The sequence below is a fragment of the Atheta coriaria genome, unplaced genomic scaffold (genome assembly GCF_025399875.1).
Source record: "Atheta coriaria isolate IRGN ID8LTWV9N9 unplaced genomic scaffold, Caltech_Dcor_3.1 hic_scaffold_7_pilon, whole genome shotgun sequence".
Lineage (NCBI taxonomy): Eukaryota > Metazoa > Arthropoda > Insecta > Coleoptera > Staphylinidae > Dalotia > Dalotia coriaria.
In genome coordinates, this window is record NW_027045449.1 from 4,696,145 (window position 1) to 4,708,577 (window position 12,433).

A 12,433-nucleotide genomic window follows, 5' to 3' on the forward strand; every position below is an offset into this window, starting at 1 on the left:
TAATTGGAGATTAATTTAATACTTCCAGATATTCAAAATCGAGTCAGGAAAGCGTGAGATACAGACCATTTTCTACCACAACTTTTCAATAATGACAAAAATTGCTGAAGTTTGAGAGTGATTTAAGAACACTTCCCAACCCTTGATGGTGACTGAATGTAATTAATACGGCTAAAGAACTCTTCTTCTATCACCTCAAGCAAACAAAATTAAAATCCAGTCAAGGGAACGCGAGATACAGACCCTTTTCCACAGCAACTTCTCAAAAATGGCAAAAATTGCTGAAGTTTGAAAGTGATTTAAGGGCACTTCCCGATCGTTGAGGATAACTGAATGCAGTTCATACCATTAAAGAACACTTCTTCTATCAGCTGAAGCAAACAAGCTTAAAATCCATCAAGGAAACGCGAGATACAGACCATTTTCCACCGCAACTTTTCAAAAATGACAAAAATTGCTGAAGTTTGAGATTGATTTAAGGGCACTTCCCGTCCCTTGATGGTGACTGAATGTAGTTCATACGACTAAGGAACTCTTCTTCTATCACATAAAGCAAACAGAATTAAAATCTAGTCAAGGAAACGCGAGATACAGACCATTTTCCATCGCAACTTTTCAAAAATGACAAAAATAGCTGAAGTTTGATAGTGTTTTAAGGGCATTTACCGACACTTGATGGTGACTGAATGTAGTTCATACGACTAACGAACTCTTCTTCTATCACCTGAAGCAAACAGAATTAAAATCGTGTCAAGGAAACAGGAGATACAGACCAATTTACACCGCATTTTCCACAGCAACTTTACAAAAATAACAAAAATTGCTGAAGTTTGAGAGTAATTTAAGGGCACTTCTCTACCCATGAAGGTGACTGAATGCAGTTCATTCGATTAGACAATTCTTTCTCTCTTAGTAAATTAAAATTAATATCAGGCCAGGGAAACGTGAACTACAGACCGTTTTCCATTATAACGCAGAAGTGATGAAAATTGGAGATCGAATTAAGTGTACTCCAGAAACCTTGAATGTATTGGAATGCAGTCCATTTGATTAGGCAACTTATCCTCAAAATTAAAATCGAGCTGGAAAACGGAATAAAAATCCATACAAAATTACATATTATAATATATAATAATTATTATAATCATTTCCCCGGGTGCTATCAATTAACATTAAAATGTACATGCAAATACATATTACACTCGTTAGTTAGAGAAAATTAAAGAAAACGAAAATTCGGTATTTACAATAAAACTGATTTTGCAATAATAGAAATACGTACCGGATAGAATTAAAATCGCGAAAATAGAACACGTGAAAATGAAAAAAAAAATAAAGAAACGGATAATCCGTATTCCTAGCGCCACCTAGAGTTGAGAGGGTGAAACCAGCAATCGAGACAAATTGTAGTGTTCTGTAATTTATCATCAAAACTGTACCTTCGTGACTACCATATAGCATGCATATAGAAAGAACGACGTATGTCGTATCCAATCACCTTCAAGTTAGGCTTGAGGGAATTCAACTAAATAAAATAAAATTACATAATGAAAAAATGGGTAAAGGAGGGTGCTTGATACTTTTTATCGACGATTTTCGATAGCGAAAATCTTCCAAACTAAATAAGATAGCAACCACAAAATTGCTTATTATGTAAGATTGGAAAATTCTCTATCAGATGGAAATTTAAAATCATTTTATTTCATAGGGTAAATAGTATAATTCAATATGAAGTAACCATACAAACTTTTCACGAAAAATTCGCGATTTCCATTGTAAGTTAAAAAAAATCATAAAAATCCAAAATGTTGGAGCGCGATTTTTAAGCATTTCGTGCGTGATCTAGAGGGGCGGCAATGATGCATCAGTTAAAATAACTCTTGCACTATATAAATGTAAATATTCCCTATTTCCAACGCAACTTCATAAAAATTTACACAAACTGAGAAAGTTGAATAATAATTTCCAGACAGTTCCAATATGATTTTAGAGGACAGTAATAATGCTTAAGAAAATTCCTCGGATGCTCTAAAGACGAAAAAAACCTTGAAGTGACACATCTTATTCCTATTATATTGCCAGAGTTGCTTATTTTCTTAGCAAATACAATCCTGACAGTGAATGTTAATTGTATCGAATGCGGAAGTTTTTTCAGTTTAATAAAATAAGTGTTTTGGTGAAAATAAAGTACATAAGTACTTATTCCAAACTATTAGATCGTAAATGTAAAACATTCTAGTTCGAAACAATTTTAACGTATTGAAGGCGATGTAAAAAAAATTGTTTACTACTAAGGGGCCGATAAGTGCGTATAGAAGAAAACGAATACAATTCTTGTTTGCAACATTTTAAAGTTAATTAGATTCAAACTATTATAGCGTACAGTTGATCATAGTACAAAACAAACACAAAATAAACTTACATGTTGTTACAAACGATCCTTCCATCAGTGTTATTTTCCGCAATTGCGATGCACACCTCTCAATTGATAACGGCAGCCAACTACACTGGTGTAACATGATAGAATTAATTCGCGTGTCACGATAATTCCAAGTGCAATCAATAATTAGGAAAACGCAATCCATGATGATCTACCGAATATGACGCAATAAACCAAATTAAAAACTCAGGAAAAATCGCGTGCAACAAGAAACGCGTGCATGCTAAATGACCGCGTGAATACAACTACACGGTCTGATATTGGAACCTTAGAAATCTTAACCAAACAACAAAACAGCACAGCACTGATAAGTCGCGCACGTACGTTTCCCGAAAGGTCAAAGACGGATCAAGACATACCCCACCAAGTATACACCATCGAATTTGGCAAGTGAAGTTGTACACAATATTTGTATACTGGTTCGTGTGAAGAGACTAGGTCTCTTTAATTTATACATAACTGATACCGTATTAATCACACATGCAGAACTAAATTTCTACAATTTTACCCGAAAGAAGGACTTTAATTCATGCAAACATTTATAAGAAGAAACTTACATGTTATAACAAAGTTGCAATTAGATCAAAATTTGAGTTGTGTTCAATTTCAGTAGAATTTCTTAATCTTGCCGAATATTATTGCATTAAAATTTGTTGTTGCATATAACTCACGTGGTCTCCAGTCACCGTACAAGGTCGCATGCACTCCCTACCACCAACCTACAAGAATTAAATGCAAATAAGTGCCTCGTAGTGCCATCCTCAACAAACACATATTTATTTACCTAATTATTTTTCGAAAATGCCTCTAAGGCGAAACATCATACGGTATAAAGTGATTGTTGCAATTGTTGCGGTATAATTGCAGTTATAATTGATATCATTAAAACGCCAAGGTGCCTGAGAACATCTTTTTGAAGCTTGCACACTTATTTGTAAGTTTTAGTACGTTTCCATCGGTAGAGAATCACAATTAAAGAGTAATTACTAAGAAGAAGCTTTGTTTTTCTATCATTAATTGTGCTAATTTTGTTCTGTTCAAGTATTGAAATCGTAATAGGTATTCTTTATATTTAATAGGTATGAATACAAAAGTACTCTTGTAATATTCGCATATCAATTAACCAATTCAGCCTGACTTTACCCTGACCATTAGATTTGTAATTGACATAATTATGATTATGTTTCATTGGATTATAATTTGAAATAACGTAAGTTATACATTATGATTCACACTTTTTGTATGTATATAAAAGTGATTAACCCGTCAAATGATAATGATATACAGGAAATGTTAGACGTTATTTATTTAATGAAAAAAAATCCGACAAAATCTTTTTTTTTTACAATACGGTTATATAATAAAATTATAATTAAATAATTCCGCATTATTTTTTAAATTATTTTATACCGTTTTGAAGGCGTAAAAAATTGTTAATCGTTATTGTAATGTGAACTAATCGAGTAAAAATGAAGAGAGCATACATAGTAAAAGAAATATTTCAAAAATTTCAGAAAAATTCACGAATCAAAGGCAGTAGGCGGTAGTTCACTAGGTAAGCAAGTTATGTTTATACTATACGGTTTTGTTATTGATGACGTGATGTAAAAGTTTGTAAAAAAGTGTGAAACTTGTTTTTTTCAAGGTAGACATATTTAGCCTCCCCTCAGAGGAAAAATCTCTTTCGTCAGTAACTAATATAAGAGCTTAATGCACTTCATGCGTTTGAGAGACAAACATCTTTTGATAAATAATATTATTTTGAACCATGAACATTTTTTTCGCGGTTTTATTCCTGGGAAGTGTTAAGATTTTTGATTGTAGACCACAATCAGATAGTACAATCATCAGCTATGAAAATGACCCATTGCACGATGGATCAAATGGAGAACAATTGTACAAATACAGGTATGCTTTAATTAAATTCCTTAATTAAAATTATAATAAAAAACAATTCTGGTAATTTAAGTTACAAGACGAGTAATAATATTGAAGTGGAGCAAAATGGAATCGTAGACTCAGAGGGAGTTCTCACAGTTAAAGGATGTTTTTCTTATGTGGACGATAAGGGCGTAACGCAAAAAGTGTGCTATATTGCTGATAAAAATGGTTATCGTATAGCGCCTCTCCCTATAGATTCACCTCCGCTTCTACCGAGACCTTATATTAGTAGTGCTTTATTGTCTAGTTTATCAGGTCAAGGATTAGGATAAGTAACAAAAGTTTTCGACAAGTCAATGAATAATGATTTTACTCATTGCATTGTTTTTCATTCCTTATTAGCTTTCGTTAATAATAATTGTTTGGAATATATTAAGTACATTGTAAAATTAATGGTTCAACAAATAATTTTGTCTTTAGTTACAATATAAGAAAGTTGTATATATATATAGTTGAATATTTTATAACCTGATAAATTTTTGTAGCAGTATTATTTTGATTTAATAAGAATAAAACTATTAATCGGAGTCTTGATTATTGATACTTTCTTGATTCAATTTATGGAATGATTTTATAGGTAAGTTAATTGAGAAACACAACAACACCACGCAAACAAACCGTTTTTTGCTTTGCATTCCCAAATTAATGCAATTGTATTAAAACCACTATGCGCAAACGATGAAGAGTTCTCTTTAATGCATATGTATTCTAAGATATACCAGTTTAATTGAAAACCAGACTTATGTATTTTATTAAAAATAAATATCGAATTTAAACTCACCAACAATAAATACTGCAGTGTTTCATCGTTTCACCAAACTTCATAGATTTGTTTTGCTTGGATAACGGATTAACTATCACGTTCCCGTTTTCGGTCTTCGAAATTGAACGAGTTTACATATTCACGAAAATAATAAAGTATTGTAAAATGTAAACATGAATAACTTCACAAATTGTTGGTCTCGCGATAAAACTATTCTTATATGTCGCACATTTTACAGACACAAGAAGACAACTTACTGATACCGTTTTTGATAGAGATAACTTCAACAAACAAGAGAATAATACAAATAAGTGCATCCTGGCGCCATCTAGTATTGATTTAGAAAGAACAATCGAAGACGCTACATAAGGCTGCTTGTCCACAATAGGTGATGTGGGCGGAATATAATATTAACATCAAACTACTAAAAAGGATAAACTTGAACACCTTTTTTTTATAACAAATAATTATTTATTTGTAACAATACTACGTCAACGATGTTTACAGCACAATAATTGCTCAGATTGCAAATCAAATTACACAATTCGCTGTGTGCACGCCAGAGTGAACACACTAAGAACCAATTTGTTACTCGGGCGTGCAAACCATTACTTGGCTGTGGATGGATGGAGCGAAAGCCGTTCGTTAATGGTCGTCAGACTCTCCCACGGGATTGCCATCGGCGCGACTCTCTCACGTTGACAAACTTATGAGCTGTTCGCGACGAGGCAGGGTGGAGCGAGAGAAGGAAATTGAGGAAGGACTGGGTGGATTATCTCCTTTGATTCGAACTGAGTGACGCGCGCGCTGACTTACCTAGCTTCGGTATGCGTATTGGCTCCGTGTCGTGCGCCAACACTTCGTGTTGCTGGTTCCTATACGTGTAGGCGATGTGCAGTGATTTTTCTTCGCCGACAGCCGGATCAAAAAATCCCGGAAGTTGACTCTGAATAACAGAATAGATATAATTCGCATTTCACAAAAACCAAATAGCTTGCCTACCTTTGATAAGTCGTGCAAAACTAATTTACTATCTTTCACTAAACATTGAAGTGGTATTGTAACATCTATCGCTTCTTCAGTCAGGTCTTGAATCACATCACCTTCCTCAGCTGAAAGGAAATTAATATGGTATCAACTTGGTTGAGTAGTTTGGTTACAGTGTTGCTTACCACATATTTTACCATATATAGCTCTCACAACAACAAGACCATTTTTACTGGTCTCGTCGATCATGATTCGCTCATAGGCCGCCTGCATGAGGTCCACCGCAGCTTGAGCTTCCTTTCGTTTTTCAGCCATTTTCTGACGGTTGTCCTGCCGCTGCTTTTCCACTTTCCGAGCGCGTTGTTCCTTGAGAAATGGTTCGACAAAACCCTTCTGCACCACCACATAAACGACAAGTGGCACGATCGTCGCATAGAAAATAGGTGCTGGCATCACTTCTTCGCACAAGTGAATGGGGAACGAGTACACTTGATTTGCACGAGTTAATCTGAAAATGAATGAACACATATTAAATAAATATACTATTTGTTTTAAATGGCATCAGTTGTATTTTTCCTTACCTAATTTTAAGTTTTATGCCACTCGGCACTCCTACCGATACGGCCGCTGATAAGTTGCTATGCTTTGACACTTTTCTTTCAACGCCATACTCTACTAGCCCTCCGAATGTGCCCAATCTGAAACAAAATACTTTATTCTGTCAAACACCAAACACAATCAATCTGATAGCAAACAAGCAGCATACTTAATCAAAACTTTTAACTTCAATTCTTGGTTCATCATTTTTCTAGCATAACTAACGGAAACAAATGAGTGTGGAAGACCCAACTGCATAATCAACGACCCGGTCCCAGTCTCTAAACAAGAGAAGAACAACCATTAAGAAAGAATTCATTATTAAAATTTAGACATACCTGTATCACGAACAATTGAAGACGAGACAAAATTACGAAGACCACCTTGGTAAGTCAAATATCCTACTGAATGTTTATCAATCTGCATGGCAATCGCTAAAATAAAATTTAAAAATGGGAAATGTATTGATGGCAATTAATCACGCATTATTTATTTATTTCGTAAATAATGTAAATAAAACTAGTAACTACTTACTGGATACAAGACCTCCTCGGAATCCTTGGGGTGCCAATTGTAGCATTGTACCACCATTCCAAAAAAACCTCTTGCTTAACGTCCGAAAAGCTTTTAGACTAAACACAGGCCCATTTCCTGCAGCAAATTCCGTCTCAATCCACGACTTATGTGAATAAATGTGCCGCCAACTGAAGCTTACATCCCCATTTCCATTGCCATTTTGTGTATGCAATGATCCACTCATGGTGCAGGTATCTTTTTGAGTTAGTGGAAACTCCACAGACTGATTGAATGTCATACCAGATACTTCTATGTTTGGCAATCCTCCAGACTCACTAAATATTGTATATAGAAACAGGAAACTATATAATATTATAACTAATTACTTACACATCATCATCCATCAGTTCATCTACATATGGATTAAACAAGTCAGTTGCATTAATGTTAATTGTTACTAATCCATGAGGATTAGTTCTCTGTTGCTTCTTTCTCTCTGCCCTCTCCTCAGCAAGTTGTTCATATTCAGCACGAATTTCAGCAGGTGTCCGCGTTCTCTGTACAACCTCCCATCCTTCAGTGTCCAGCCCTTTTACTCCTAGACTATCATAAATTGCTCTTTGGTGTGGATCTGAAAGCACCTCATATGCCCTCTTTGTTTTGTTGAATAACAGCTCTGCCTTTGCCTTGCTCTCTTCATCCAGATGTTTATCTGGATGATATAGTCGACTAAGACGTCGATAGGCATTGTTGATATCCTCTTTAGAGGCCTAATCATACACCAAATACATTTATTTATTATATTATCATATATTGAATACATGTGTTTAGATAAAATTGTCAATACTTACGTCTCGTGGAATATTCAAAAATGCGTAAAAATCCTCCTCGATGATATTGGTCTCGTCGTCCGAATCAAAGTCCATAGTTTCGTTCCTGGCAGTGCCGAAAATTTGCAAAGGAAACTCAAGGACTACACCGCACGTTACGTTTACATGAAGTATGAAGTTAACCTATTTGCACGCACTCCCCGGCTGCGAGGATGACTAGCAACGCCGGCCGCGACTCCCAGTTCCGGCAAATTGCACGTGCACTCATTAGCGCCTGAAACACGCTAATTGTATTTGTTTACGTCGCGTTTATTGATGCTTGCAAAACTTGGCAGTTTTTGGCGATGCTGCTAGCGGCGAACGTTCGAGTCTTTCACATGCCCGTGACATAACAGCTGCCACAGCGCAAGTCGTAATATATCGCGCAAAATTATGAAACTTCACAAATTATACTTATGGAAACCTGAACACTAATTTATACAGCGGATAAACTTGTCTTCGATTATGATTCATACTATGTTAATATTAAGAATGATTAAAACAAGTGTTTTATTTTATAACCTGATAATAAAATTACCTGAATATTTAAAATTTCTCCTATTAATGTTGAGGTACTACAATAGTAATAAGATTATTATTTTATTTTCTTCGTTTTAGTAATATTTTAGGCACACTCAAATTATTTAAGCTTTTTTTAATTTTTTCAGTTTTTATACAAATTGTGGAAGTGTATATTTGGCTGCCTATAGTGTCGGTACATGTTGCTTTTGTGAGTGGCGTTGATTTAGTTTGAATTCAAAATCAGATTATATATTTATTCGCATGCAATATTAATTCGGTTTTAGTGATGATGGTTGATGCCAATTGGTGCATCCCATAAAGTCTGGCTCATATTGATACGCAATACTATTAAGTTTAGTAAATCCCGGTTGCAGCTTTGAAAATAAACAATGAATTATATTATATTACAGCTCTAATAATATAAGCCACAACATGAAAAGTCCGAGTGTTTTGCAATAAATATTTGACGTTACAGATAAAATCTGATCAAATGTATCTTCATGTTCATCAACTTATTCTTACTTTGCAAGTTCATTAATACCAATATAATACCTTCGATCATCCGATATATCATATCATTAATCTGTTCGCACGTTTAATTCGTTAATACATTAATGCGCGGCGCCCTTCGCCAGCGGATAAACGTCCGTAAACGAAGTGCGAGGCACTGCCGCTCGTCGCTGCACGGCGGTTACATAAATTGGTGCATATTTAATGAACGAGCGCTTAATTATTTATCGATTGTATCGGATTGGCGATTGCGGCCGACAGGAAGCGCATCGGAAATGTATTGATGTTTCGTTAATGAATGTGGCGGCGCGCATGCAATATTCAGCGTGACATTAATGAAATTTTCAGCGGGAGGCGTTCGTCTATTGTTGGCGTTCTTAATTTTTAACACGGAACTTCCTTACAGTCAATAACTACTTTAATAACATGGTTAATGTCATCCTTGAAGGGGAAAATTAGACATTTTAACATACTAGCTACCAGCGTATTTAAAATCGAATTTTATGAAATCATGTCAACAGAACATATTAAATATGAATAATTACTGTGTGGTATCACTAAAATTGGTATTTAATTTAGTAAATAGAAATTATATTTACTTAAATCTACCACAGAAACTTTTTCTAAAATAAGTGATTTTCTATAAAGATTATTTGCCTATATAATTCATTTTTAATTCTACTGTTTTTTTTATTTTCAATCCCACTTTCAATCCAAATTTGATTAATATTTTTTATTACTATGATAAACTATTATGCGCACCTACTAAATAAAATTTATTTAGTAATTTCACGAAAATTAGATCTTTCCAATATTCCAATTAACCTATCAACCACTTTTACGATTTTCGAGCAATATATCAGAATGGATATAAAAATTAGATGAGAACGTGATAAACAATGATAAACCCATTGTGCGCACATGTGTCGCAGGCTAGAACCTAGAAACGCTTGATTAACTAGCTGATTGAGAGAAAATAAGAAATGCGCGGACCAGAATAGCAAGAAAGGAAAAGCGCTACCTGCGTGCGCGCTGGGCCGACACCTGTGGAAACCAACGACGCGATTGGCGTCGACGCTCTCGCACAGCGTCGCGACGCCGCGCCAAGCGTTCAGTCAACCAGCGTCCTCCGTGCGGTCAACTAACAAACAACACGTGCACAAATCGAATTTTCGCAATTTAAACTCGTTGCAACAAAGAAACTTTCTCAATTCGATGAAAAACACTAATATGAATCAAATTTAATTTATGTTATTAAATTTAAACATGTTTATAACGTTAAATAACATAACCTATTGATATAACCTTAAACAGATGACAGTAGGGTGTTAAATTCAAGACAAAACAGTGTTACCAACATTACCAACAATACCAACCGCAAATTTAGTGTGAAACTTTAGTGACATTGCTAAGAAGTGGAAAATCGCCAGATTTACATACATAATCGCTGTTTACATGTGTAGTCGGTGTTTGAATAGTTTACTGTATGTTAGGTGCGTACATAGCGTAAATGCTTGCGTGTGAGTACTCCGGTACACACAATAAAAACGTAGAACGCATACGATATGTAAATGTAACACAATAGCGCGCGTAATGCGAGCAACGTCCCGCGACGCTCGTCGCCACGCGTCTAATTATTACCGCAAATGAAATTACGTTTAATTAGCACTTTGCCGCGGCCGCCGTGTATCCAACGACAACTCAGTCACGCCGCGCATCTCACCAGCATCACTAGCAATATCACCAAAAATTGACTTGCCAAAAGTATCCGAACTCATTCAAAATTAAACTTGATTTATTTTAATAATTTCATTATAATGATTGGTGCTTGCAGTGGAAGATTGCAATTAAATAAACTTTTAATTACACACAGAACTGATACTGCAAGGAAAATTTCGTGAATAAAAACGTAATTATCTACATAAAACAATTAAAAAATTTGGTAATTAGTGCAAACAAAGAATTCATAAAGTAAATTAATTCGATGTTTAAAAATTAAGTAACATTAAAGACTTATCTAAATGAACTTTATTCCACATTACGTTACTTCACTCTCTACTTCTCTTGACGGCATAATGTGCGAGTGCAAGTACTTCAACGTGGAAAGTTTAAGTGAGTATATGACATCTTTTAGTCATCTTCCACAGCAGGATTTAATTGGATGCTAATTAATTTAATTAATTAGTAGCATGATGCGCCTCGTATGCATGCTCTCAGGTTAGGCACGAGAAGCGACAAAAACGTTCAACTGTTCATTTATCTTCCAGTGGAATAACGCATTAACGTGAAAATAAACGACAAGTCATTTTTAAATCGCAAATGTACATCGCAAGAAGAAGGTGAAGCATGTTTTGCGTTGCAAATTTCGTTTAATTTAAATCCGCACTTAGACAACACAAAAGAATGAAAATTAAATGGAAAATAGTCTCCGGTTCAGAGATTAAACGGATAGAAAACAGGAGTAAAAAATAGACATGTTTTCTCTTGTTCGGTTTTGTTTTGTTTTGTTCCGAGAAATGAAACAATAATATTGGCATGATAAAAATTTGCGCCTTGGTTTACTGCGAATTTACATTAAAATAATTTTTCAATTATCTACTTTTCTTATCGCGCAGAAAGTAAACAACAACGAAGATGGTTACAGCAATTTAAAAAAGTACGACGGGTTGCAGATTGAAACATCAAAAGACGATTAGGCAACAATATAATCACAATGTACCGTAGATATATAACTACAAAAACAAATACACTGGCACAAATAGTTATAACTTATACATAACCTGTATCTATACCAGTACACATGATTGAAAAAGTTAAAGAAAATTGAGTGCTGCCACTCAGCTTCAGAAAAGGAAATTGAAATACAGAATGCGTATAATAGAAAATTGAAAACTTGCAAGTTTATTTCAGCTGAATACGTAGAGAAATAACGCAAGAAAACGTAAGAGATCGTAGAAGATATTTTCAAATTATTGCGGGTCGTAACGAAGCTTACTGTTGAAAACTATTGTAGACATAAAGCACGCCACATCATAAACCTGAAGACCTTTACTCAAACCTGCAACATTGTGGCAGGCTATCAAATTAATAACATCTAACAAATGAACGAATGCAGTTGGTGAAAATATAAATACAAACCAAAAGAAATTGATTCATTAATTTAGATATCCATATTTGTATTTATTTTTTTATCTCCTGAGCTGTAATACTTACATAAGCCTACAAAGAACTATTTATAGAAAACATATAATATGGATGTATTAATTCCATATTGTTTTGTTTGCGTAA

At 34.6% G+C, this 12,433-nt stretch overlaps 2 protein-coding genes and 2 long non-coding RNA genes across 10 annotated transcripts in view; 2 read left to right on the forward strand and 2 right to left on the reverse strand.

Annotated features, from left to right (window-relative positions):
* Positions 1–3,156, reverse strand: LOC135796244 (uncharacterized). 2 transcript variants are annotated; one of them, XR_010549289.1, is made up of 3 exons: positions 2,998–3,156; positions 2,423–2,507; positions 1–1,082 (listed from the first exon to the last, which is right to left on the reverse strand). It is a non-coding gene; the product is annotated as an uncharacterized lncRNA (long non-coding RNA). The 2 variants fall into 2 exon arrangements; XR_010549288.1 differs by lacking the exon at positions 2,998–3,156 and having other exon boundaries at positions 2,423–2,729.
* On the forward strand, positions 2,672–4,908 carry LOC135796243 (uncharacterized). 5 transcript variants are annotated; one of them, XR_010549287.1, is made up of 4 exons: positions 2,672–2,826; positions 3,955–3,995; positions 4,086–4,348; positions 4,410–4,908. It is a non-coding gene; the product is annotated as an uncharacterized lncRNA (long non-coding RNA). The 5 variants fall into 5 exon arrangements; XR_010549286.1 differs by lacking the exon at positions 2,672–2,826 and adding an exon at positions 3,233–3,374; XR_010549285.1 differs by lacking the exon at positions 2,672–2,826 and adding an exon at positions 3,395–3,519.
* Positions 4,909–5,592: 684 nt separating this feature from the next.
* Positions 5,593–8,528, reverse strand: LOC135795939 (dnaJ homolog subfamily C member 11). Its single transcript, XM_065307766.1, has 9 exons — positions 8,096–8,528; positions 7,635–8,014; positions 7,263–7,579; positions 7,067–7,162; positions 6,898–7,009; positions 6,713–6,829; positions 6,317–6,639; positions 6,147–6,256; positions 5,593–6,090 (listed from the first exon to the last, which is right to left on the reverse strand). Exons 1-9 carry the CDS (start codon positions 8,168–8,170, stop codon positions 5,917–5,919), a joined length of 1,704 nt encoding a protein of 567 aa, XP_065163838.1. The 5' UTR covers positions 8,171–8,528; the 3' UTR covers positions 5,593–5,916.
* Positions 8,529–10,287: 1,759 nt separating this feature from the next.
* LOC135796097 (adenylate cyclase type 6) overlaps positions 10,288–12,433 on the forward strand; it is a 34,188-nt gene continuing 32,042 nt past the window's right edge. For both annotated transcript variants that reach the window (XM_065307995.1, XM_065307996.1), the window contains exon 1: positions 10,288–11,257. The gene's annotated coding sequence lies outside the window, so the exon portion shown is untranslated. The remainder of the gene's footprint in view (positions 11,258–12,433) is intronic.